The sequence below is a fragment of the Pistacia vera genome, unplaced genomic scaffold (genome assembly GCF_008641045.1).
Source record: "Pistacia vera cultivar Batoury unplaced genomic scaffold, PisVer_v2 Contig107, whole genome shotgun sequence".
Classification (NCBI taxonomy): domain Eukaryota; kingdom Viridiplantae; phylum Streptophyta; class Magnoliopsida; order Sapindales; family Anacardiaceae; genus Pistacia; species Pistacia vera.
Window position 1 is genome coordinate 430,098 of NW_022195104.1, and position 23,221 is coordinate 453,318.

The window sequence follows — 23,221 nt, forward strand, 5'->3', positions numbered from 1 at the left end:
CTCAATCTTATAATTTTCTCTCACAACCCTCAAGTGGCAGAGTTCGTAATTGGTCAACTCAAACATGACCTATTTACGAGCTGACCAATTACGAGATACTACGTTGGGATTATGAGAAAAAGTTTGTGAGATTTAGTTGTAAGTGTAGTTTACCCAAACACCAATGTTATTGGTGTCTTGTTCTTTCTTTAGAATGAAAATTTGGATATCTCCATTGAGTGACCTCCAACAAGAGCTTTAGGCAAAAACTAAAAACTTGAACCTCCGAATAGGAATATAAAAAACGAGAGAGTTTGAAAAGAGAATGATAGATAAAAAAAACAATGGACAAAGCTAGAATTTAGGTTATTTATAATGTATTTTAAATTATTGAATTATATATTTATTGTGAACGCCCTTGAAAAGGGCCTCATTATCTCAGCAGCAAGCTCCTAACAAGAGATCCCATGAGAGATAGGTTTAACTTGGAAATGACGATTGACACAGGTTTGTGAGGTAGGTATAGCTTCGAAATGACATTGGCCACAGTCTCTATTTCAACAGGTTCTACTTTTGATAATACTGTTCGATCAACAGACTTCCAACCCCTGTTAAATGCCATCTAAGATCTCTTTATGTTTATTTCATGTTGTTATAGAAATATATTGGTGAAGTAGTCAATTTATAGTGTGGTTGTATTTAGAAAACATGTAGTTTTTGTTGGTACTGTTATGTAATTTCGGATTTCAGAATTATATAAAGTAAATTATGTCATGTGTTCATTAGTTTTAAGCTGAAGAGATGATTTCCTCAAATTTGAAGAAAGAAAGAAATTCCTGAACCTTAGTCCTATGACGTTAAAGAATACATAAGGAATAGAGGGTGATGTCTATAAAAAAACTTAGAAATAATTCTTATTTCTTACTCTCTCACTGGAGTTCATAAAAATACATTTAATATATATGTGATTATTTAATGTGTTTTGAGGATGAATAAAACCAGTCGGATAAGTCTAGAGAATCAATTATTTCATCTCTCACTTTTAATAACATTCAATATAATGTATTCACTTTACATAAATAAATACTTTTAAAATTGAAGATTACATTTGCATTATTTTTGTTACATTTGTTACAAAAAGGTAATTAAAAGCCTCTTAAATGTATATGTGTTATTATGAATTTTCACAAATGAAAACATTTCTCATGACGTTACATTAATATATTACACCATGACACATGACAATTTATTTAATTAATTTCCTTCATCTAATAAGAATGTTCTTGGTTCATCTTATTTTCTTGATGTGGTGTCTAACTGTCTATCTAGCTAGATTTTTTTTTTTTTTTTTTTTAATATCACGGGGATGTCCAGGTCAGCTTGTCCGCACCTTAATTAATCTCTCGAGGTTTTGGGATTTCCGATCGGGTAAGAGTCTTAGTGTTTATAGCAAGTAGGTGAGACCCATTTGCGAGGTAACTAATTACGAACTGTCACGTCGAGGTTCTGAAAGAAAGTTTGTGAGATTGGGTTGTAAGTGCGGTATTGCCCTAGAAATTATTATGTCACTAAGATTAAACTTGTCAAAATCAAAAACTACTTAAAAGTGAGAGATATTGATCAAGGCTAAAAATCACTTCCCTAGATAAGAATGAGGTATAATTTAGAATAAGTGGGGCCTAAATTATTATCCCATCCTTACCTGTCCAACTCACAAATTTCTTGTTTTGGGTTTATAACAATGATTCCTCTGAGGTATAATAAAAACACTCAAAAATATCTGTGTGGTTACAGTAATAACATAAATTCTTATATCGTTAAGTTTTTTATATTAAAATCAATGGCAAAGAACTAATATGGTAAATATTTATTAACTTGTTATGTTATAAATTCTAACGGTATACTAAACACCGGATTTGCAAGAGGGATGTGATCATGTGAATAAAAATTTTGAAGTTTCCTATCTGATGATCACTGTTGGAATTTTCATTAAAATTCACATAGCGGTTATTGAATAACTTTCATTACCATAGGGAGGCCAACAAGGGAAGGCTAATTATGCTACATTTTATAGCTTTTAATTGAGAAGGATAAATTTTAATGTCTGAGATTCTAAGCCACCAGCTCTAGCAGCCCTGAACCAGCATGCCATCAAACCTCCGGGCAGCACGAATGTGAAAGGCTCCACCTTGTGTATAAGATAATAAACACAACTGATTAAGTTGCCCAATTGCCTAAATACCTCTACTGATCTTAAATGGTCTGCCTCCCTTAAGTGCCTACAGAAGGGCAGCAACAATGAATGGACTGTCTCTACGTTTGTTACAATATAACAAATCCATTTCCAACAACCTTCCATCCATAGCAATCACAGCTTTTCAGTGTTCTTGAGATCCAATACATTTCTCTCACAAAAACAACATGATTAGTCCAAAGAAGCTGGTCGAATTGGCCAAGAAGTGGCAGAAACTGGCTGCGAGCAAGCAAAAAAGAATCTCGTCGCCGAGCACCTCTGGGGTTGAAGCAGAAAGTTGCAGAACATGTTCAATTTTGTTTCCTAACGTCTAAAACAGATTAAAACGTGACCTTTGGATTTATTTTCTTATTCAATTTCCTTACTCAATTCTGATGGTGTTATGGCCGGAGAATTCAAAGAGAAGAAAAGGAAAAACTAGAAGAATGTATGGAAGACTTGTAACTTTTCATTAAGGCTGATAATTTATACAACAATGCAACTAAAATATCCACTGTTACAACAACTACCGCAGGGGTATTTTCATATTTGAATTTAAACTCTTAACAACCAACAAAAGCATGCACAAAACACATCATTTACAGGTCTTAATCACACCTAAACAAATCAACGAGAATGCACCAAAATCTGCAGCTCACACACGTCAGACCAACTGCAGCGACAGAATTCAATTGGCGCCAAAACCTTTCAAACTGCAAACTGAAACATTGATGCATTTCAGCAAAATATCACTGCATCAACACTCCTCCTTGATACTTTTGCTAGAAACACCAAGTTTGAGCCTAAGATCTTTAAACTTGGCTTTGGACAATGCTTTAGTCATAATGTCAGCAGTTTGATTTTCACCCCTGTAATGGATTAAACTAACTTCACCATTATACTCAACTTCCCTCACAACATGAAATTTTATCTTGATATGCTTGGTTCTACCGTGAAGTACTGGATTTTTGGCCATGACAACTGCAGACTGATTGTCACACAGAATTAGAGTTGGACTTCCCTGGTTTTGCTTCAAGTCTGCCAGAACTTTCCTAAGCCAAATGGCTTGTTCATAGCTGCTGCAACAGATATATACTCTGCTTCTGCTGTGAACTGAGCCATTGTCTTCTATTTCTTTGACAGCCAACAAATTGCACCATAGTTTATGTAAAACGCATAACCTAAGGTGCTTTTCATGTCATCAAAAGATCCTCCCCAATCACTGTCGGTATAGCCCAACAACTTCAGGTTTTCAGATTTTTTGCACCAAATGCCAAGCCTGGTGCTTCCTTTCACATACCTCAACACTCTCTTGGCTGCCCTAAAATGCAACTCACTCAGATTACTCAAGAACTTGGAAAGATAGCTGGAGGCAAACATGAGGTCAAGTTGTGTAGCTGTCAAATATAGCAAGCATCCAATTAAGCTTCTAAACAGCCCCTCATCCACTCTCATTGCACCATCATCTTTGCTTAACTTCAAATTAGGAACCAATGGAGTGTCTATTGGTTTGCAAATTTCCATGAAAAATTTCCTAAGAACTTCATTTGCATACCTTTCTTGGCACACAAAAATCTCATCATTAGACTGATTTATTTTCCATACCAAGGAAGTATGTCATTTCCCCTAAATCAGTCATCTCAAATTCACTTTGCATGGACTTCTTAAACTAATTTAATTGTTCAACATTACTCCATGTGATCAGCAGATCATCCACATACAAAGAGACTACAATCAAGTAACCTTTAGTCCCCCTAACATAAAGTGTATGCTCATTATGACTTCTAGCATATCCTAGGCTACTTAGATAGTCATTTATCCAGCTGTAAAATATATATAGATTAAAAATAGTTATCAATACTTTGAAAACAAAATAACCCTAAATTTATATGTGAATCAATTAAAAACTTTCAATTTTGTATTTCTTGTAATTACGAATCTTCGTCATCTATTAAATTGTTACTTTGTTGTAAGAATGATTTTGAATAGCTTAAAAAAAATAAATAAAAAATAAAAAAATCAGGTTTATGAGATAATAGTGGACCATAATATGAAAAGTCTTGGTCAAGTTAATTAATTCGAAAACTTTATAAATAGTTTAATTTTTCTGAAACCATTGATGATTATAATTACTTGGGAAATTTCTTAAAAAATCAAAGACAACATGTTAGTTGCCATAACGTGAGAGTGATAGACTTATACTATCATTCTCTATTTTAGTCATTCGACTTACATCTGTGGATGTAGGTAAAGGTTTGATGAACCATGTAAATTTGTTTTATGATTGTCTTTCTACTTTCCTTATTTTTCATATCTTACCAAGTCATTGCAATGTTTATTATAACAAGTCATTAATGCTATGTTTAGTGCTCAACATTAATCATCATACGTAACTAACAAAGATTGACAGGGATTGTAGTGTCACTTACACATTTCGTTGGATAAAAAAAAAAAAATTTGCCAAAAATTTGTTATTATCCCAGAGATCCCGTAATCTCTATACGATTTGAAATGGACGGTGGAGATTACACAACAAAATAAATTTATGATCTTCATGTTCCATATAAACTTCTAAGTAAATTTATGTTCCAAGTTCTTTGACATTTTTATAGCTAATGTTAAGTCAAGGATTTAATCGTCTTTTCACNGCATATTATGGTCCACTATTACCTCATAAACCTTATTATTATTATTTTTTTATGCTATTCAAAATCATTTTTACAATAAAGTAAAAATTTAATAGATGAAGAAGATTCGTAATTACAAGAAATACAAAATTAAAAGCTTTTAATTGCTTCACATATAAATTTATGGTTATTTTTTCTTTAAAGTATTGGTAACTATTTTAATCTATATATATTTTTTATGTTGTTTAATTGTATTATGTTATTGAGAGTATTTATAAGAGTTTTTTTCAGTTTTTTTTTTTTTTTTTAACTTTCAATTCAATAATCTAATATTTTATTTTATGAATAATAATGGTGGAGTATATAGTATGAGTGAAAAGTATGAGATATTAATTTTTTTCGTAATATAAAAAAACAAAGAATGAAGAGCATTTATGAAATTTATTAGGTGATTAAGGATGGAGCTTCATAAATCCATCAGTATAGTGTGAAGCCATAACAGGTCCACTTTCATTTAATTGCTGCATAAAATTTATTTCTTCCAACAACCAATTTCAGAAATGAAGACACATCCACCACGTGTACAAGGAAAACAAAATCATTTAAGTCTCTGTTTGTTAGCAGTTGGGATGTTTCCATTTACTTTTCTAGCTACCCTTTTAACCATTTACACAGACCGATGCCACATTTCTCTCTATCTCTTTTCTCAATCAGACGAAGAAGAATTGGAAGGCTGAACACAGACCCTCTCTTTTTTCTGTTGCGAGAGAATAATTCCTTTTTACCATATATTTTTACAATTAACATGATTACTAGTTATTAAATTAAATATTTTATAGTTTTTTTTAAATTATTATCTTTAATTTAGCTCTGGCACCTCATTAAAAAAAATTATTAAGTGAAATAGTAAAGTGTATTTTTGTATGTACAGTGCAATGCCAGTTAACAGATGTCACCAACCGATCTTAACAATGGGTAGGAATTGTTTTTCTCAAAGTTTTCGGGTAGGAGAAATAATTGCGCCATACCTTGAGTGGGAAATTGTCATTTACCTTACTGTTTTCTTGTATAAAGCCAAGGATAAAGATATGCTTACAACTCAATCTTACAAATTTTCTCTCACAACCCTCAATGTGGCAGCTCGTAATTGGTCAACTCAAACATGACCTATTTACGAGCTGACCAATTACGAGATACTACGTTGAGATTATGAGAAAAAGTTTGTGAGATTTAGTTGTAAGTGTAGTATTACCCAAACACCAATGTTAATTGGTTGTCTTGTTCTTCTCTTATAGAATGAAAATTTGGATATCTCCATTTGAGTGAACCTCCGCAAGCTTGTCAATTAGTATGCTTTAGTGGATGATTTTCTCAAGCCTATGGTCAGATGGTGTGTAACCTTATTCTTTCTGCCATTATGCAGACTTGGTTTTCCAGCTTTATCATCTTCTTTATAAAAGTGGAATGGTCTACTAAATTTGCCATTGTTTTCATTAGTATAAAAAACAAAGACTTTTATGCGAAACTGTGATTACAAGAGAGCTCTTAACACTGAAGGTTTTCCATGTATGCAGGTGTGAACTGAAAATTTGAACCTCCAACAAGAGCTTTAGAGCAAAAACTAAAAACTTGAACCTCCGAATGAGGAATATAAAAAACGAGAGAGTTTGAAAAAGAGAATGATAGATAAAAAAAACAAATGAGACAAAGCTAGAATTTAGGTTATTTATTAATGTATTTTAAATTATTAAAATTATATATTTATATTGTGAAACGCCCTTGAAAAGATCCCTTATCTCAAGCAGCAAGCTCATAACAAGAGATCCTATGAGAGGTAGATATAACTTAGAAATAACGATTGACAACAGGTTTGTGAGATAGGTATAGCTTCGAAATGACAATTGGCCATAGGTTAGCGAGGAGATTAGGACAAACATTACGTGCACTAAGATGGTTGATATATAGAACTTGAACAGTTGGCTATATTCAACTTACATAAACACTATTTGAGGTGACAGCATTAGTTTCCCAAAATTCAGGGGGGAATGTTTTCGTGCCAAACCTCAGGGGTGGCGCTGTAATAGAGTCATTCATAAACCATGTACAAGCAATAGTGATCTTCAAGCAGGGCTTCATTGATCGGTAAAGAGGCCCGCATGAAGTATTATATTTAGGCTGAGGGATTTGGACTTGGTTTTGTTCGGGCCTATCTGGTGATTGCTTGTGTTTTTAGGCTCACTTTGTGTGGGCCTTGTTTCTTGGTTAGGTTGGCCTCTTTTTTTTTTTTTTTTGAATGAAGCAATGACACTCGGTTGATGGATTAAAGAAGCTGCATTTTTTAAAGAGTAATGCTACACCCACAATTTTTTCTCATAAATTTTCCTTACAATTCTGACATAACAACTCACAATTGGTCAATAGTAATTTATTAAGTGGGACTCAGGTGAGACCTATTACGAGTTGACTAATTACGAACTAACATATCAAGATTGTGAGAAGAGATTGTGGGTGTAACATTTTCCTTTCTTAAAATACCTCACTCTAAAGTTTTAAATTTAATTTTTTTATGGCACCCCATAAATTTCATAACTGTCCTTAAAATTATACTTTTTATATTTGAAAAAAATCAATATTTCATTCCCTTCACTTATTCTATATACTCCACCACATCATTCCTAAAATAAAATGTTTAAATAATTAAATTAAAAAATAAAAAAAATTCAAGGTAAAAAAAAAAAATTCTTACAAATAATCTCAATAACATAATACAGTTAAACAATATAAAATATACAGTAAAACTTTTCTATAGTCACAATGTTGGGACCAACTAAATTTATTACTATAAGGAGGTTATAACTGAATAGATTGTTAGTTACAAGAATTATTGTTTATTTTAAAAAATAATTGTTTTGATTTCTTGTTTTGTAATTCATGTTTTAGTAGTACAAATGAATTGACTAATTAGATTCGACAATTTCACTACACTAATCAAATAGATATTAATGTATTTCCTAATCATCCAAATAAACTACAAGTTGCGTATGCTTTAACTAAAGAAGAAATCATTACTAAAATTAAACAAGAAAGGGAAGGACATAATCCTAAGGATTATGATATGAAAATATCAAAAGTTTTGTGTTAAGAAGCTCTAAATATGTTTGAGAAGCTAGAAATATTTTGTTTTCAACAAGAATGTGTTCATGTTGACGATTTACTACGTACTCGTAAAATAAAAGATGTGATAACAACTCTAAAGTATAAATTATTGTCCCAAACAATTTTAGATAAATATTTTATTTTATCTTAAACCGTTAATGTAATATAGAATATATTTTTTACAATATACATATAATTAATACTATTTAGAGGCGAGTTCTTTAAGATGGGACATAGAAAAAGGAGGAAATATAAAGGCTGAAAAGACAATTAAATCCTTGACTTAACATTAGCTATAAAAATGTCAAAGAACTTGGAACATAAATTTACTTAGAAGTTTATATGGAACATGAAGATCATAAATTTATTTTGTTGTGTAATCTCCACCGTCCATTTCAAATCGTATAGAGATTACGAGATCTCTAGGATAATAACAAATTTTTGGCAAAAAAAATTTGGATCCAACGAAATGTATAAGTGACACTACAGTCCTTGCCAATCTTTATTAGTTACTATGATGATTAATGTTGGGCACTAAACATGGCATTAATGACTTGTTATAATAAAGAGTAATGCTACAGTCACCAAAGTAGTGCACCGAATTCATGCACTAAATGACGTGACAAAATCCTGACCATTAATTAATTTTAACTTAATATTAATAGACGGTCAGGATTTTACCACATCATTTAGTGCATGAATTCGGTGCATAACCTTCAGTGACTGTATCATTTCCTAACATTAATAGACGGTCAGGATTTTGTCACATCATTTAGTGCATGAATTCGATGCATAACCTTCGGTGACTGTATCATTTCCGTATAATAAATATTGCAATGACTTCGTAAGATATGAAAAATAAGGAAGGTAGAAAGACAATCATACAGCAAAGTTACGTGGTTCAACAAACCCTTGCCTACATCCACAAATGTGAGTTGAATGACTAAAACAGAGAATGATAGTATAAGTCTAACATGCTCACGTTATGGCAACTAACATGTTGTCTTTGATTTTTTAAGAAATTTCCTAAGTAATTATAATCATTAATAGTTTCAGAAAAATTAGACTATTTATAAAGTTTTCAAATTAATTAACTTGACCAAGACTTGCATATTATGGTCCACTATTACCTCATAAACTTTATTATTATTATTTTTTTATGCTATTCAAAATCATTTTTACAATAAAGTAAAAATTTAATAGATGAAGAAGATTCGTAATTACAAGAAATGCAAAATTAAAAGCTTTTAGTTACTTCACATATAAATTTATGGTTATTTTTTCTTTAAAGTATTGGTAACTATTTTAATCTATATATATTTTATGTTGTTTAATTGTATTATGTTATTGAGAGTATTTATAAGAGTTTTATTCAGTGTTTTTTTTTTTTTTTTTAACTTTCAATTCAATAATCTAATATTTTATTTTATGAATAATAATGGTGGAGTATATAGTATAAGTGAAGAGTATGAGATATTAATTTTTTTCGTAATATAAAAAAACAACGAAGGAAGAGCATTTATGAAATTTATGAGGTGATTAAGGATGGAGCTTCTTAAATCCATCGGTATAGTGTCAATCACTTTATTTAAAATAAAGAAATAAATAGATAAGAGGCCACCTAACCAGGCAGCAAGGCCCACACAACCTAAGCCTAAACCCCTGAAGCTAAAATATAATACTTCGTGCGGGCCTTCATAACGCAGCCCAGTTCAATTAAACAAAACTGGCAGCCCAACAATTCCAGCACGTGGCTGTGAATCACAAAGACGCAAACCATCAACAAAATATTATGTGATTAAAAATCACAAATCAGAGATTACCCCCTGAGATCATGATGCGGCATAATTAATTAATGTGCAATTAAACTTGTATTCAAACCGCAATTGAACTGGTTTGCCAAACAAAATCCTGGGATTGAATTATGAATTTAATCCCATCAACAAAGCCGTTCTTGAAGATCACTATTGCTTGTGCAGGATTAATGAATGGCTTTATTACAGTGTCACCCCTGAGGTTTGGCTTCATCCTGAGTTGTACACTTCAATGTTAAGAGCTCTGTTGTAATGACACATTTAGTAGACATTCCACTTATAAAGAAAATGATAAAGTTGTGAAAACAAGAATGCATAATGGCAGAAAGAATAAGGAGGTCAAGCCGTGTTGTTTGATTTTATCAAATCGATGAGCCTAGGGGTGAGCACGGGTAGCGGGTAGAACCGGAACCGGGGGTAAGAACCGGAACCGGAACTGGAACCTACCTAGAACCTGCACTGTGCGGGTAGGTTCCGGTTCCAATTTTTTGGAACCGCTACTGTGCGGTTCCGGTTCTGGTTCTTACCAATGGAGGAATCGGAACCTGAACCAGAACCTGTAAAAAGGGTACCCTGTTTGGAACCTGTAGGGGGTACCCTGTTTGGAACCTGTTTGGAACCTGTTTTGGAACCTGTTTGGAACCTGTTTTAGAACCTATATTGGAACCTGTTTTTGGAACCTNCTGTTAACTCAGGAAGCGTGCCAAGCTCTTTTGGAAGTTGCCCAGATAATGGGAAATTGGAGGAAGAACACTAACCAAAGTCACATAATTCGGACGCACATCTCCCATTTGCATCTCGTGAAACATCTCTATCGCCTCCTTAAATTTCCCATTTTGTGCATACCCAGATATCATAGCATTCCACGAAACCACACTTCTTTGGTTTTTGGTTTTGAAATATTTCTGTTTGTATTTTAATGGCAGCCGTGTTTATAGTGGTGATTTTAAGTGTCATCATGCGCTCACTGAATGAGCACAAGAAACGTGCTTCTGTACTGTCTCTACCGCAAAAGGTTCTACCGGAGCCACGTCAGCAAAAGTTTCAGCCACCGCAGCAAAAGCTTCAAGTCCAGCCACTCCATCCAAAGGTTCCACTAGTCTCGATGGTCCCGAAATTATTTTCTTTGGATGAAAACCTGAAAAATTTCATTTTGAAATTTCATTTTGAAATTTTTCAAGTTTTTATCCAAAGAAAATAATTTCGGGACCATCGGAACTGGTGGAACCTTTGAATAGAGTGGCTAGACTTGAAGCTTTTGCTGGGGTGGTTGAAACTTTTGCTGGCGTACCTCGGTAGAACCTTTTGCTGTAGAGACAGTACAGAAGCACGTTTCTTATGCTCATTCACTGAACGCACGATGGCACTTAAAATCACCATTATAAACACAACTGTCATTAAAATACCAACAGAATAACCCTGTGGACTAAGCAAAATAAAAAAAAAACACAAAAGTGAAAAATAGATCAAAATTACAAAAAAAAATATTCCAAAACCAAAAACTAAATCCATTCCACTACAAACAGAAGTATTCAAAAACTAAAAAATGCATTTTCATAACATTCAGGACGGATGGCTACATTCCCTCCCTGTTAAGTTTCAGGGTTTCAATAACAATATAACATTTTCAGAGACATTCGCTCCCTGAGAAGTTTAAGGGTTCCAAGATCAACATAACATTTCAGTCTTAGGAAGAGAAACAATAACAAGAAAATAAAGGAAAATAAAAAATTCAAGAACTGCAACTATCGTCGTTTAGAGAGAGAAAAGTGAGAGATGCAACCGCCGTTAACAAAGAGATGAGAGAAATGCAACCTTGGAGAGAATTAACTGGCCTTTGTCTTGTTCTTTTCTTCTGAAGCAGATGCATCTTGGACGTCCCTTGTCCTTTTTCTTTTTTTTTTTTTCAAAATAACACATTAATGACTTAAAAATTTGTGCAGATGTTGACTCCACCGACTGAAAGATTTCAGAAAATTCAAAAGGAAGCTCCTGTGGATCAGACTGAGAGAGCAAAGTTAGGCTCTATCTACAGCTCATTTTCATCAATTGGTGGTACCGCCAATCCTTGTGGGACCGGGAGTCAAGTCAGTCAACAACCAAATATTTTTTTGAAATTATAAATTAGTTTCTTAAATTTTAGTATATTGCTAAATACCCCTAAAAATGATAAGTTAATCCCTGAAAATTTAATACAAGTAAAAGTGCCCAAAAAAATTAGTCCCTAAGGTTTTGAAATACTGCAAAAAATCTCTAAAAAATTATAGTTAACCCCTACAGATTTAAAATATAACAAAATCATCCTAGAACCTGAACCGGACCAGAGATGCTACTAATTCCCAGTCTAATCAGAAGGTCCGCTCCAGTTTTCAGAACATTAGTTTTTTGTGGTGAACCAAGTTCGGCCTAGTTTTCGGTTTATTTGGGCCTATTGAGAAAGAGTGTTGTTATTTGAGTCCACCTAAAGTCTAATTAAGCTCCATTATTAATTTTATAAAGTTTAAAATTATATTGTATATACAAAATTACTAAAATATATTATTTATATAAATAACTCTTAAATGGTTTTTCCAATTTTTGAAACTTTTTAACATGGTAGAATTCTAAGATAAGAATCTATTTATTTTAAACATTCAGTAAACTTTATATAATTTTACAAAAACTCTTAAAATTATTTGTTTTGTCAAGTAAACTTTTCAACACTGATAACGGTTTTTGAAATATGTTCGTAGGGCTTCCACAGGATTCTGTAAGGGCAATAAGCCAATAACTCCTGGATTGCTTCTTTTTCTCTATAGCTATACTGCTTACTAGCTTCATGGATTTTTTCAGGTTTTTTAGTAATTTATAATTAGAGTTTAATCACAATTAATAAGTAGAAAAAAAATTAAGTTTCTAATTTAATTCAAATTGCTAAGAACTTTATAACATTTTCCTTGAATACTAAAAATTCATTTAAATTTTCTATTTTTTTATTTATAAATTTAAGGTTGTATGTATTAGAGGGTCAAACATTGAGCAGACTGTATCACCTTTAATTATTGGTCTTATAATATTATTGAACTAATATAAGCGATTCCCGATATGGCATAATAGAAATATAGTATTGATTTTTTTTTTTTTTTTNAGGAAAATAAAAAATTCGAGAACTGCAACCATCGTCGTTTAGAGAGAGAAAAGTGAGAGATGCAACCGCCGTTAACAAAGAGATGAGAGAAATGCAACCTTGGAGAGAACATTTCAGTCTTAGGAAGAGAAAACAATAACAGGAAAATAAAGGAAAATAAAAAATTCGAGAACTGCAACCATCGTCGTTTAGAGAGAGAAAAGTGAGAGATGCAACCGCCGTTAACAAAGAGATGAGAGAAATGCAACCTTGGAGAGAACATTTCAGTCTTAGGAAGAGAAAACAATAACAGGAAAATAAAGGAAAATAAAAAATTCGAGAACTGCAACCATCGTCATTTAGAGAGAGAAAAGTGAGAGATGCAACCGCCGTTAACAAAGAGATGAGAGAAATGCAACCTTGGAGAGTAGATTCTGCGAAATAAGAATGAATGAAAAGTGGGAGATGCAACCGGAGTGGATGTTTATAACATGTAAGGTTGGAGTGAGTGTTGGACTTTTACAAATAGCTAAAACCGGAAATCGAAGAGAAGCTTGTCAGTTGTATTCTGTACAAAACTCAATCCAACGGTTCCTATTTACTTTGGAAACATAACATATGACAGCGGTGCCGTTAAGTCAACCAAATATTAAACAGGTATCATAATTTTATTGTTGAAATAATGTGTTTTTGTAGTTTTTTTCGTTTTTGATTTTTGTTTTGCCTCTTTTGTTTGATTGTGCTGGGTGACTTCAGCATTTTGGTTGTTGACTCCCGGTCCCACAAGGATTGGCGGTACCACCAATTGATGAAAATGAGCTCTAGATAGAGCCTAACTTTGCTTTCTCAGTCTGATCCACAGGAGCTTCCTTTTGAATTTTCTGAAATCTTTCAGTCGGTGGAGTCAACATCTGCACAAATTTTCAAGTCATTAACGTGTTAGTTTGAAAAAAAAAAAAAAAAAAAGATAAGGGACGTCCAAGATGCATCTGATTCAGAAGAAAAGAACAAGACAAAGGCCAGATGACATTTTCATCATCGCGTGACAAAGTCAACAATGTTTTTTAGGGTTCCCTTTTTTGACATGAAAAAAATACAAAAACACTTTGAAATAATGTGTTTTTGTAGTTTTTTCGTTTTTGATTTTTGTTTTACCTCTTTTGTTTGATTGTGCTGGGTGACTTCAGCATTTTTGTTGTTGAAACATCAATACAGAAGTTTATATTTAGAAACACATGATCTTAAAATCACCTCAAATATTGATATATTAATTTATTATTGTAAAGCTGTGAATAAAGTAAGGGTAATGCTATGCTTACTCACAATATTACTAATTATTTTATAATTCTAAAAAATATAATGATATAGTATAAATATTATATGCATAGTATCTGTACTATGCCGTTATATTTATCAGGATAATAAGATGGTTAGTAAGATTGTGAGTAAGCCTAATTTTATTCACTATGTTTGGCTTACTATTTTTATCCAGATTCTGGATCCTATTCTCTAAATAACGTTTGGCACATTATTCCAAGAATATTACCCTATTTTTTTTAATTACTTTTAGACCTCATAAAGTTATTAATTTCATCAAATACACCCTAAAAAAAAGTTTAAAAATTATCAAAAACACCCCCGTAACCCATACTCGCCAGATTCCAGCAACCACCGTCGGTGGTAGCCGAAATCTATCCAACCGCCAACCTGCCGACCATAAATGGCCGGAAGTTCACCGATCTGGCCTTTTCCGGCCAGATCCACCACGGATTTGGCCGGATCGCCTTTTTCGGCCATCGACGGCCACGGCAGGCCGTAGATCTGGCCTTTTCTGGCCAGATCTGTGGTGGATCTGGCCGGAAAAGGCCATAACGACTCGTTACGACACAGATCCGACTAGTCTCGTGTCGTAACGCGATTTTCTGGCCAGATTCCGGCGGTGGTGGCCAGAAACCGGCACTGCAGGTGGTGGGGGTATTTTTGTCAATTTACATGTTGGGGTATTTAGAAATTAGCAACTTAGGGGGTTTTTTAATAAATTTTTAAATTTTACCTCGTAATACTCCCATATTCAATTATCCAATACTATTCCCAAAATTCTACCCAAAATATAAACCAAACGCATACAATTGTTATTTCAAAGTGTTTTTGTATTTTTTTTCATGCCAAAAAAAGGGAACCCTCAAAAACAATGTTGACTTTGTCACGCGCTGATGAAAATGTCATCTGGCCTTTGTCTTGTTCTTTTTTCTGAAAGATGCATCTTGGACGTCCCTTCTTTTTTTTCTTTTTTTTTTTTTTCAAATAAACACATTAATGACTTAAATTTGTGCAGATGTTGACTCCACCGATGAAAGATTTCAGAAAATTCAAAAGGAAGCTGTTGATGAGAGAGCAAAGTTAGGCTCTATCTACAGCTCATTTTATCAATTGGTGGTACCGCCAATCCTTGTGGGACCGGGATGTCAACAACAAAATATTTTTTTGAAATTATAATTAGTTTCTTAAATTTTAGTATTTCTAAATACCCCTAAAAATGATAAGTTAATCCCTGAAAATTATACAAGTAAAAGTGCCCAAAAAAATTAGTCCTAAGGTTTTGAAATACTGCAAAAAATCTCTAAAAAATATAGTTAACCTACAGTTTAAAATATAACAAAATCTCCTAGAACCTGAACCGACCGAGAGGCTCTTTTCCCAGTCTAATCAGAAGGTCCCTCGTTTTCAAACATAGTTTTTTTGTGGTGAACCAAGTTTGGCCTAGTTTTTGGTTTATTGGGCCTATTGAGAAGGGTGTTGTATTTGAGTCCACCTAAAGTCTAATTAAGCTCCATATTAATTTTATAAAGTTTAAAATATATTGTATATCAAAATTACTAAAATAATTTTATATAAATAACTCTTTAATGGTTTTTCCAATTTTTGAAACTTTTAACATGGTAGAATTCTAAGATAAGAATCTATTTATTTTAAACATTCAGTAAACTTTATAAATTTTACCAAAACTCTTAAAATTATGTTTTGTCAAGTAAACTTTTCAACACTGATAACGGTTTTTGAAATATGTTCGTAGGGCTTCCACAGGATTCTGTAAGGGCAATAAGCCATAACTCCTGGATTGCTTCTTTTTCTCATAGTCTACTGCTTACTAGCTTCATGGATTTTTTCAGGTTTTTTAGTAATTTATAATTAGAGTTTAATCACAATTAATAGTAAAAAAAAATTAAGTTTCTAATTTAATTCAAATTGCCAAGAACTTTATAACATTTTCCTTGAATATAAAAATTCATTAAATTTTCTATTTTTTATTTATAAATTTAGGTTGTATGTATTGAGGGTCAAACATTGAGACGACTGTATCACCTTTAATTATTGGTCTTATAATATTATTGAACTAATATAAGGATTCCGATATGGCAATAGAAATATAGTATTGATTTTTTTTTTTTTTTTTTTTTGGCATATATGCTGATTCTATGTTTCATTGGATATATGCATGCACTTGTATTATTGGACTTGTTCAAAAAGGAGGAAATATAAAGGTGAAAAGACAATTAAATCCTTGACTTAACATTAGCTATAAAAATGTCAAAGAACTTGGACACTAAATTTACTTAAAGTTTATATGGACATGAAGATCATAAATTTATTTGTTGTGTAATCTCCACCGTCCATTCAAATCGTATAGAGATTACGAGACTCTGGGATATAACAATTTTGGCAAAAAAAATTTGGATCCAATGAAATTATAAGTGACACTACAGTCCTTGCCAATCTTTATTAGTTATATGATGATTAATGTTGGGCACTAAACATGGCATTAATGACTTGTTATAATAAAGAGTAATCTATAGTCATCGAAGTAGTGACAATTCATACAGAATGACGTGCAAAATCCTGACCGTTGATTAATTTTAACTTAATATTAATCGACGGTCAGGATTTGTCACGTACTCGTGCATGAATTCGGTGCATAACCTTCGATGACTGTATCATTTGTATAAAAATATGCAATGACTTCGTAAGATATGAAAAATAAGGAAGGTAGAAAGACAATCATATAGCAAAGTTCGTGGTTCAACAAACCCTTGCCTAAATCCACAAATGTGAGTCGAATGATTAAAAAGAGAATGATAGTATAGTATACATGCTACGTTATGGCAACTAACATGTTGTCTTTGATTTTTAAGAATTTCCAAGTAATTATAATCACAATAGTTTCAGAAAAATTAGACTATTTATAACGTTTTCAAATTAATTAACTTGACCAAGACTTGCATTATGGTCCACTATTACCTCATAAACCTATTATTATTATTTTTTTATGCTATTCAAAATCATTTTTACATAAGTAAAAATTAATAGATGAAGAAGATTCGTAATTACAAGAAATCAAAATAAAAGCTTTTAATTCTTCACATATAAATTATGGTTATTTTTTTTAAAGTATTGGTAACATTTTAACTATATATATATTTATGTTGTTTAATTGTATTTTATTGAGAGTATTATAAGAGTTTTTTCAGTTTTTTTTTTTTTTTTAACTTTCAATCAATCTAATTTTATTTTATGAATATAATGGTGGAGTATATAGTATAAGTGAAGTATGAGAATTAATTTTTTTCGTAATATAAAAAAACAAGAAGAAGCATTTATGAATTTATAGGTGATAAGGATGGAGCTTCATAAATCCATCAGTATAGTGTCAATCACTTTATTCAAAAAAAGAAATAAATAGATAAGGCCAACCTAACCAGGCAGCAAGGCCCAAACCTAGGCCTAACCCTGAAGCTAAAAATAATACTCGTGCGGGCCTCTATAACGCAGCCCAGTTCAATTAAACAAACTGGCAGCCCAACAATTCCAGCACGTGTGTGAACACCAAACCATCACAAATATTATGGATTAAAAATCACAAATCAAGATTACCCCCTGAGATATGATGCGGCATAATTAATTAAGTGCAATTAAACTCGTATTCAAACCGCAATTGAAGGTTTGCCAAACAAAATCCTGGGATTGAATTATGAATTTAATCCCATCAACAAAGCCGTTCTTGAAGATCACTATTGCTTGGTAGGATTAATGAATGGCTTTATTACAGTGTCACCCCTGAGGTTTGGCTCATCCTGATTGTACATTCAATGTAAGAGCTCTGTGTAATGACAAATTTATAGACATTCCACTTATAAAGAAAATGATAAAGTTGGAAAACAAGAATGCATAATGGCAGAAAGAAAAGGAGGTCAAGCCGTGTTTTGATTTTCATCAAATCGATGAGCCCATAATTCCAAGCACACAAGTCTAGTCAATGGTTTGATAGACCTGAATTAGGAGCATTTTACATAATTTTACAATAAATTCTTCCAACACCCAAGTCTAGGTCAATGTTGATAGACTGGAAAATTAGGAGCATTTCAATAATTTTAGAAGTAAAATATTTTAGACTTTAGAATATATCATCGTAAAAAAGAGAAAAGATTAGTATGCATTATCATGATTAAAGAAATATTCGCCTGACCCAAAATTAATGTAGCGAGCAAACACGAAAGTCCGTGCAATTTTTCAAGTCAAGATCAATAGTTGTTTATAAAAATTAAAGTATAATTTAGATGACTTGTGTCATTAGACTTTCAGCTAATTAAGTGTAGTGAATTGGAAAATTAGGTTCGTTTCGCATTACTTTAAGAAGTAGAAATATAAATATGTATAATGTATTTAGTAAAATGAGAAAATGACAACTGGGTCAATTAGTCAACACAATTAAATTTCAGCTTGACGTCCAAAATGTGTTTCGTATATAGTCTAGTATATATTATTTTTATTTTACTTTATAATGTTGTATTAATTTAGTAAAGTTTAAAGCCTAATTATAAAAACTAATGATTTGTTTTTTTTTTTTTTTTTTTTTTGGTGGTTTATAAGTTGGTAAAGAAAGTAAGAAACTGAACCACTTTTATTAGTTCCCTTAGTTTTAGTCTTTCTTCTTTTTATTTTTATTTTTATTTTTCACTAGTACTACCAAATGATTTTTTACAATAATTAAGGTTGGACACCATCTGACCATACTACCATAGGCTTGACCGCTTGAGCAAATCGTCAAGTACAACATACTAATTGACAAGCTTGCAGAGGTTCACTCAAATGGAGATATTCAAATTTTCACTCTATAAGAGAAGAATAGGACAACCAATTAACATTGGTGTTCATATTTTAAAAAAAAAACAAAAAATGGTAGGGAGAATAACAATTTCCCACCCAAGGTTTGGCATAATTACAATGTCCCACTCAAAAACTGTGAGAAAAACAATTTCGCACCCGTTGATGAGACTTGCAGTTGAGATATGTTAACTGACGGTATAATCATTATAAAGACGAAAATACACTATATTATTTGACTCAATATTTTTCTTAATGAACTGCTACAGAAAGATTAAAGATAAAATAATAATAAATAAATACAAAAATAAGAGAAGAATAAACATCAACCTGGATGCTTATCACTTACTCTCTAAACCGAGGCTCGAGTCCTAGATGCTCTTGTCACACATCCTCTTCCCTGACAATTCCAACCCATGCAACGTAAACAAAAAGCTGGACAACTTAACCCAAACTAAACTCTAAGTTCCATTAACTCCAAACAAAACTCTAATAATTCAATTCATAACCATAATTCCCACCAAAATAAATTTACCTTTTGGGTGTCTCTTGCAACATCATAATCGCTATAATACATCTGCCCCACCTAGCCAAGTGCGATTTTGGCTGATCGCACCACAGCTGATGTAATTTGACCAAAATCACACCAAGCCAGGTGCGGTGTGGCCTAAATCACACCAATGGAGGTGCAAATATTGACAAAATTGCACTAGCCCAAGTGCAATTCTGACCAAATTGCACCTGGTTGAATCTCACCTAGATTGGTGCGATTTTGTCGCCGACAACAAATGTTGTCGATGCTCTTGTTACCGTTGTTGATATTTGTCTCGTTGATATTTTAAGTCGTTGATTTTTCGACTTCCAGTGAATTTACCATCCAATCATTTTTCAATTAAAGTTAACAATTGGATCTCAACGATAGGTGAGAAACTGTTTTTCTCAAAGGTTTTTGGGTGGGAAAACGTAATTATGCCAAACCTTTGGGGGGAAATGTATTCAATAAAAAATAGTATTTCAAAATTATTTGTATGCAAATGTATAGCATTGACTTACTCTCACCAAATTCTTAATCAGTCAATGCGCCACTACATTATTTTGGTATCAGAACTGCAGTGAAAAGCATTATAAGCCTTGAATAAAAAGGAATAACAATTTTTCTATGATTAGTAATATTGATAATCTCATTTTGCGACCAATACATACTTTGGTGTTTTGATTAGTAATACAAAGAAATAACAATTTATTGATAATGGTATGTCTTAACTTTTCTTTTTCTACTTAAAGAATTAGATAGACTTAGATAAGTAATCTGGTGTCTTCCTCAAGCATGACACAAAGAAAATGGAACCTTTACATGGCACTGCACCTATAAAGAGTTTCTGTTGTTATGATCTTGTTAGATTATGTAATATCCCACTTGAGGTACGTATTTAAGATTTGTCGTATTAGCTAATAATTTTATTGTTTTAACTTAAATTGAGTTTGTATGTTGAGTTGGTTGAATTGTTGCCTTGAAATGGGTTGAGTTTTGGTGAAGTTGGAAATTTAAACTTCGCCAGGGCGAAGAAGAAACTTCACCGCGGCGAGGAGGAGAAGTGGCATTACGGGTAGGTTCTGCCCTATTTCGCCGAGGCGACGAAAAATGCTTCGCCGCGGCGAAGAGCCTAAAACAAAGATTCTTGAGTTTTCTAGAGAATTCTTCTTTTGGGACACAATGACCATTCTACCCCTAATTAGTAGGAAAAGTGGGGAGTAAAATGAAAGGAAATTTAGTAGAGATTGTGTTTGTATGGGGGTGTAGTTGTAAAGAATCAAAGGATATAGATGGAATTTTCAAGAAAGGACAAGGGCAAAATGGGAAATGAAGCTTATAATATGAACTAAAAAGAGTAAAGTGTAGAGAAAGCCCTTACTCATCTTCATTCCACCGCCTCTTCCATTGCCCATATTCTCTCAATTTCTCCACCCAATTTTCCAAGAGTTCTAAGGGATTTAAGAGGGGTTTTGAGTAGAGATTTCATCTAAAGCTTCCTAAGGTAAGAATTCATGCTTTAGATGTGAGTTTTCTTGTATTTATAGTGAGGTCTTATTGTGTTGTTGCTGCCCTTGTGGTTGTTTTGAGTTGTAGAGAAGAGACAAGTCCACAAAAGGGAAGGAAAAGTGCTAAGGAACCCATCTTTGCACAAGGTAAGTAAATCCAACCAAGTTGAGTTATGACTAAGCTTTGAGTAGAGACTTATTTTAATTATGTATGTACATGGTATACCTACTGAAAATTGAGATGAGATGTGTGCTTAGTCTTAGTAGTTGGGATTGATTAAATATGAGAAGTGTTGTTGATATGTGTATTGAGAATGGAGTTTGAGATGAAGTTTGAGAGATGTTGTGTAATCCTTTTTGGGAGTGCTTTTCTTGACAGGGATTATGAGTAATTGAGGGAGTTTTTCCCCAATTTGGATGGCTAGAAAAATGAAGTTTAGTAGTAATTTTCGTAGGGTGTTTATATGCACATGAGATGTTTGAGGAAATGCCTAAGTGAAATCTGCCCTGTCACTGCCGTAACTTTCTGAGTAATTTTTGAGTATCTTACGGTTCGAACTGGGCTGAGACCAAAACAGAGAAGTTGTAGCCCTGTTTCTAAGCTTTGAAACGAGACCAGAACCGTAGTAATCCGAGGTGTATAGCATAAGTTATGGCCGTTTTAGTGTGACTGGTGCAGAATGACTGTTTTGAGGAAATCTTGTAGTTGGCATTTCATTAGTGCATTAGGGAGCATGAGATAGCTCTACACCTTTGTTTATACACTTGAGAAGTAGCTTGAGATTTAGTATAGAATGTGAGTATAAGTTCTTTAAGAGTTAAGAGAATAGAGTAGGTTGTGCGATGGGGAACCCGTGAGTAATGGGTAGAGTATTCCCGCATGTACGCCGCATTGAGAGCGCGGCATGAGTATCAGATAGAGAAGTGGTGTAGCCCGTGAGAGTGCATGCGGATGAGGGCTATACCCGAGTACCCGAGAGAGAGAGATTATATACTCACATGGCCAAGGGTTCCGAATCCATGCATAACCGAGTCCGATCGGCTAGAGTGATTAGAGGTCACGTAGAGCGGGAGTGAGTCCCGGCCGTGCCCCCGGTGAGATGGGGTCGTGATTTATGAAAGAATTATGAGAAAAGAGTTCCTAAGGGAAAGAGAAAGAGATAAATAGAGTGGAACCCAAAGAGAAATTGCATGAGGGATTGTAAGGAAAGAATTAGAGAAAGAGAGTTACGGGGCTAGTATGAGTAGAGGATTTACTTACTGAGCATTATTTTAGTGCTCACCCCGTTGTTTTCCCATGTTTTGCAGGACCTAGGTGAGGACACTGTCGGATGGATGTCGGCGTGCGAGGAGGAGTGGCTACACTGTCCCTGATGTTTTGATGACTTTTTGTATACGTTATATATATTTTGTGTAAAAATGCATATGTTTGTAAAGAGTATGTATATATGTTTAATAAAAGAAAAAATTGGGCCCAATTTCTTTATGTTATTTTATATGTATTTCATTATAATCTTTTGAGTAGTAGTGGCTATTACAGATTAGAATCCTCAAAACATATTTGTAATCCTAATAATCACTTTGACTTCTAACAGACACTACTAGTTGCGGGAACAGACACAACCTCGGTGATTGCAGAATGGGCTATGTCACTTCTCCTCAACCATCCTCTTGTGCTAAAGAGAGCTAGAGCTGAGCTTGACCATCATGTTGGTCATGGCCGTTTAGCAGAAGAACCTGATTTGGTCATGGCCGTTTAGCAGAACATGAAGATCATAAATTTATTTTGTTGTGTAATCTCCACCGTCCATTTCAAATCGTATAGAGATTACGGGAACTCTGGGATAATAACAAATTTTTGGCAAAAAAAATTTGGATCCAACGAAATGTGTAAGTGACACTACAATTCCTGTCAATCTTTGTTAATGTTGGGCACTAAACAGAGCATTAATGACTTGTTATAATAAATATTGCAATGACTTCGTAAGATATGAAAAATAAGGAAGGTAGAAAGACAATCATACAGTACCATATTTACATGGTTCAGCAAACCCTTGCCTACATCCACAGATGTGAGTCAAATGACTACAATAAAGAATGATAATAT

At 33.1% G+C, this 23,221-nt stretch overlaps 1 protein-coding gene across 1 annotated transcript in view; it reads left to right on the forward strand.

The window, feature by feature from the left end:
* LOC116131337 (wall-associated receptor kinase-like 1) overlaps window positions 1–22,874 on the forward strand; it is a 44,587-nt gene extending 21,713 nt beyond the window's left edge. Inside the window, exons 2-3 of the mRNA XM_031417002.1 lie at window positions 11,753–11,896; window positions 22,710–22,874. Of these exons, the coding sequence (XP_031272862.1) occupies window positions 11,753–11,896; window positions 22,710–22,874 (309 nt within the window). The remainder of the gene's footprint in view (window positions 1–11,752; window positions 11,897–22,709) is intronic.
* The last annotated feature ends 347 nt before the right edge of the window (window positions 22,875–23,221 follow it).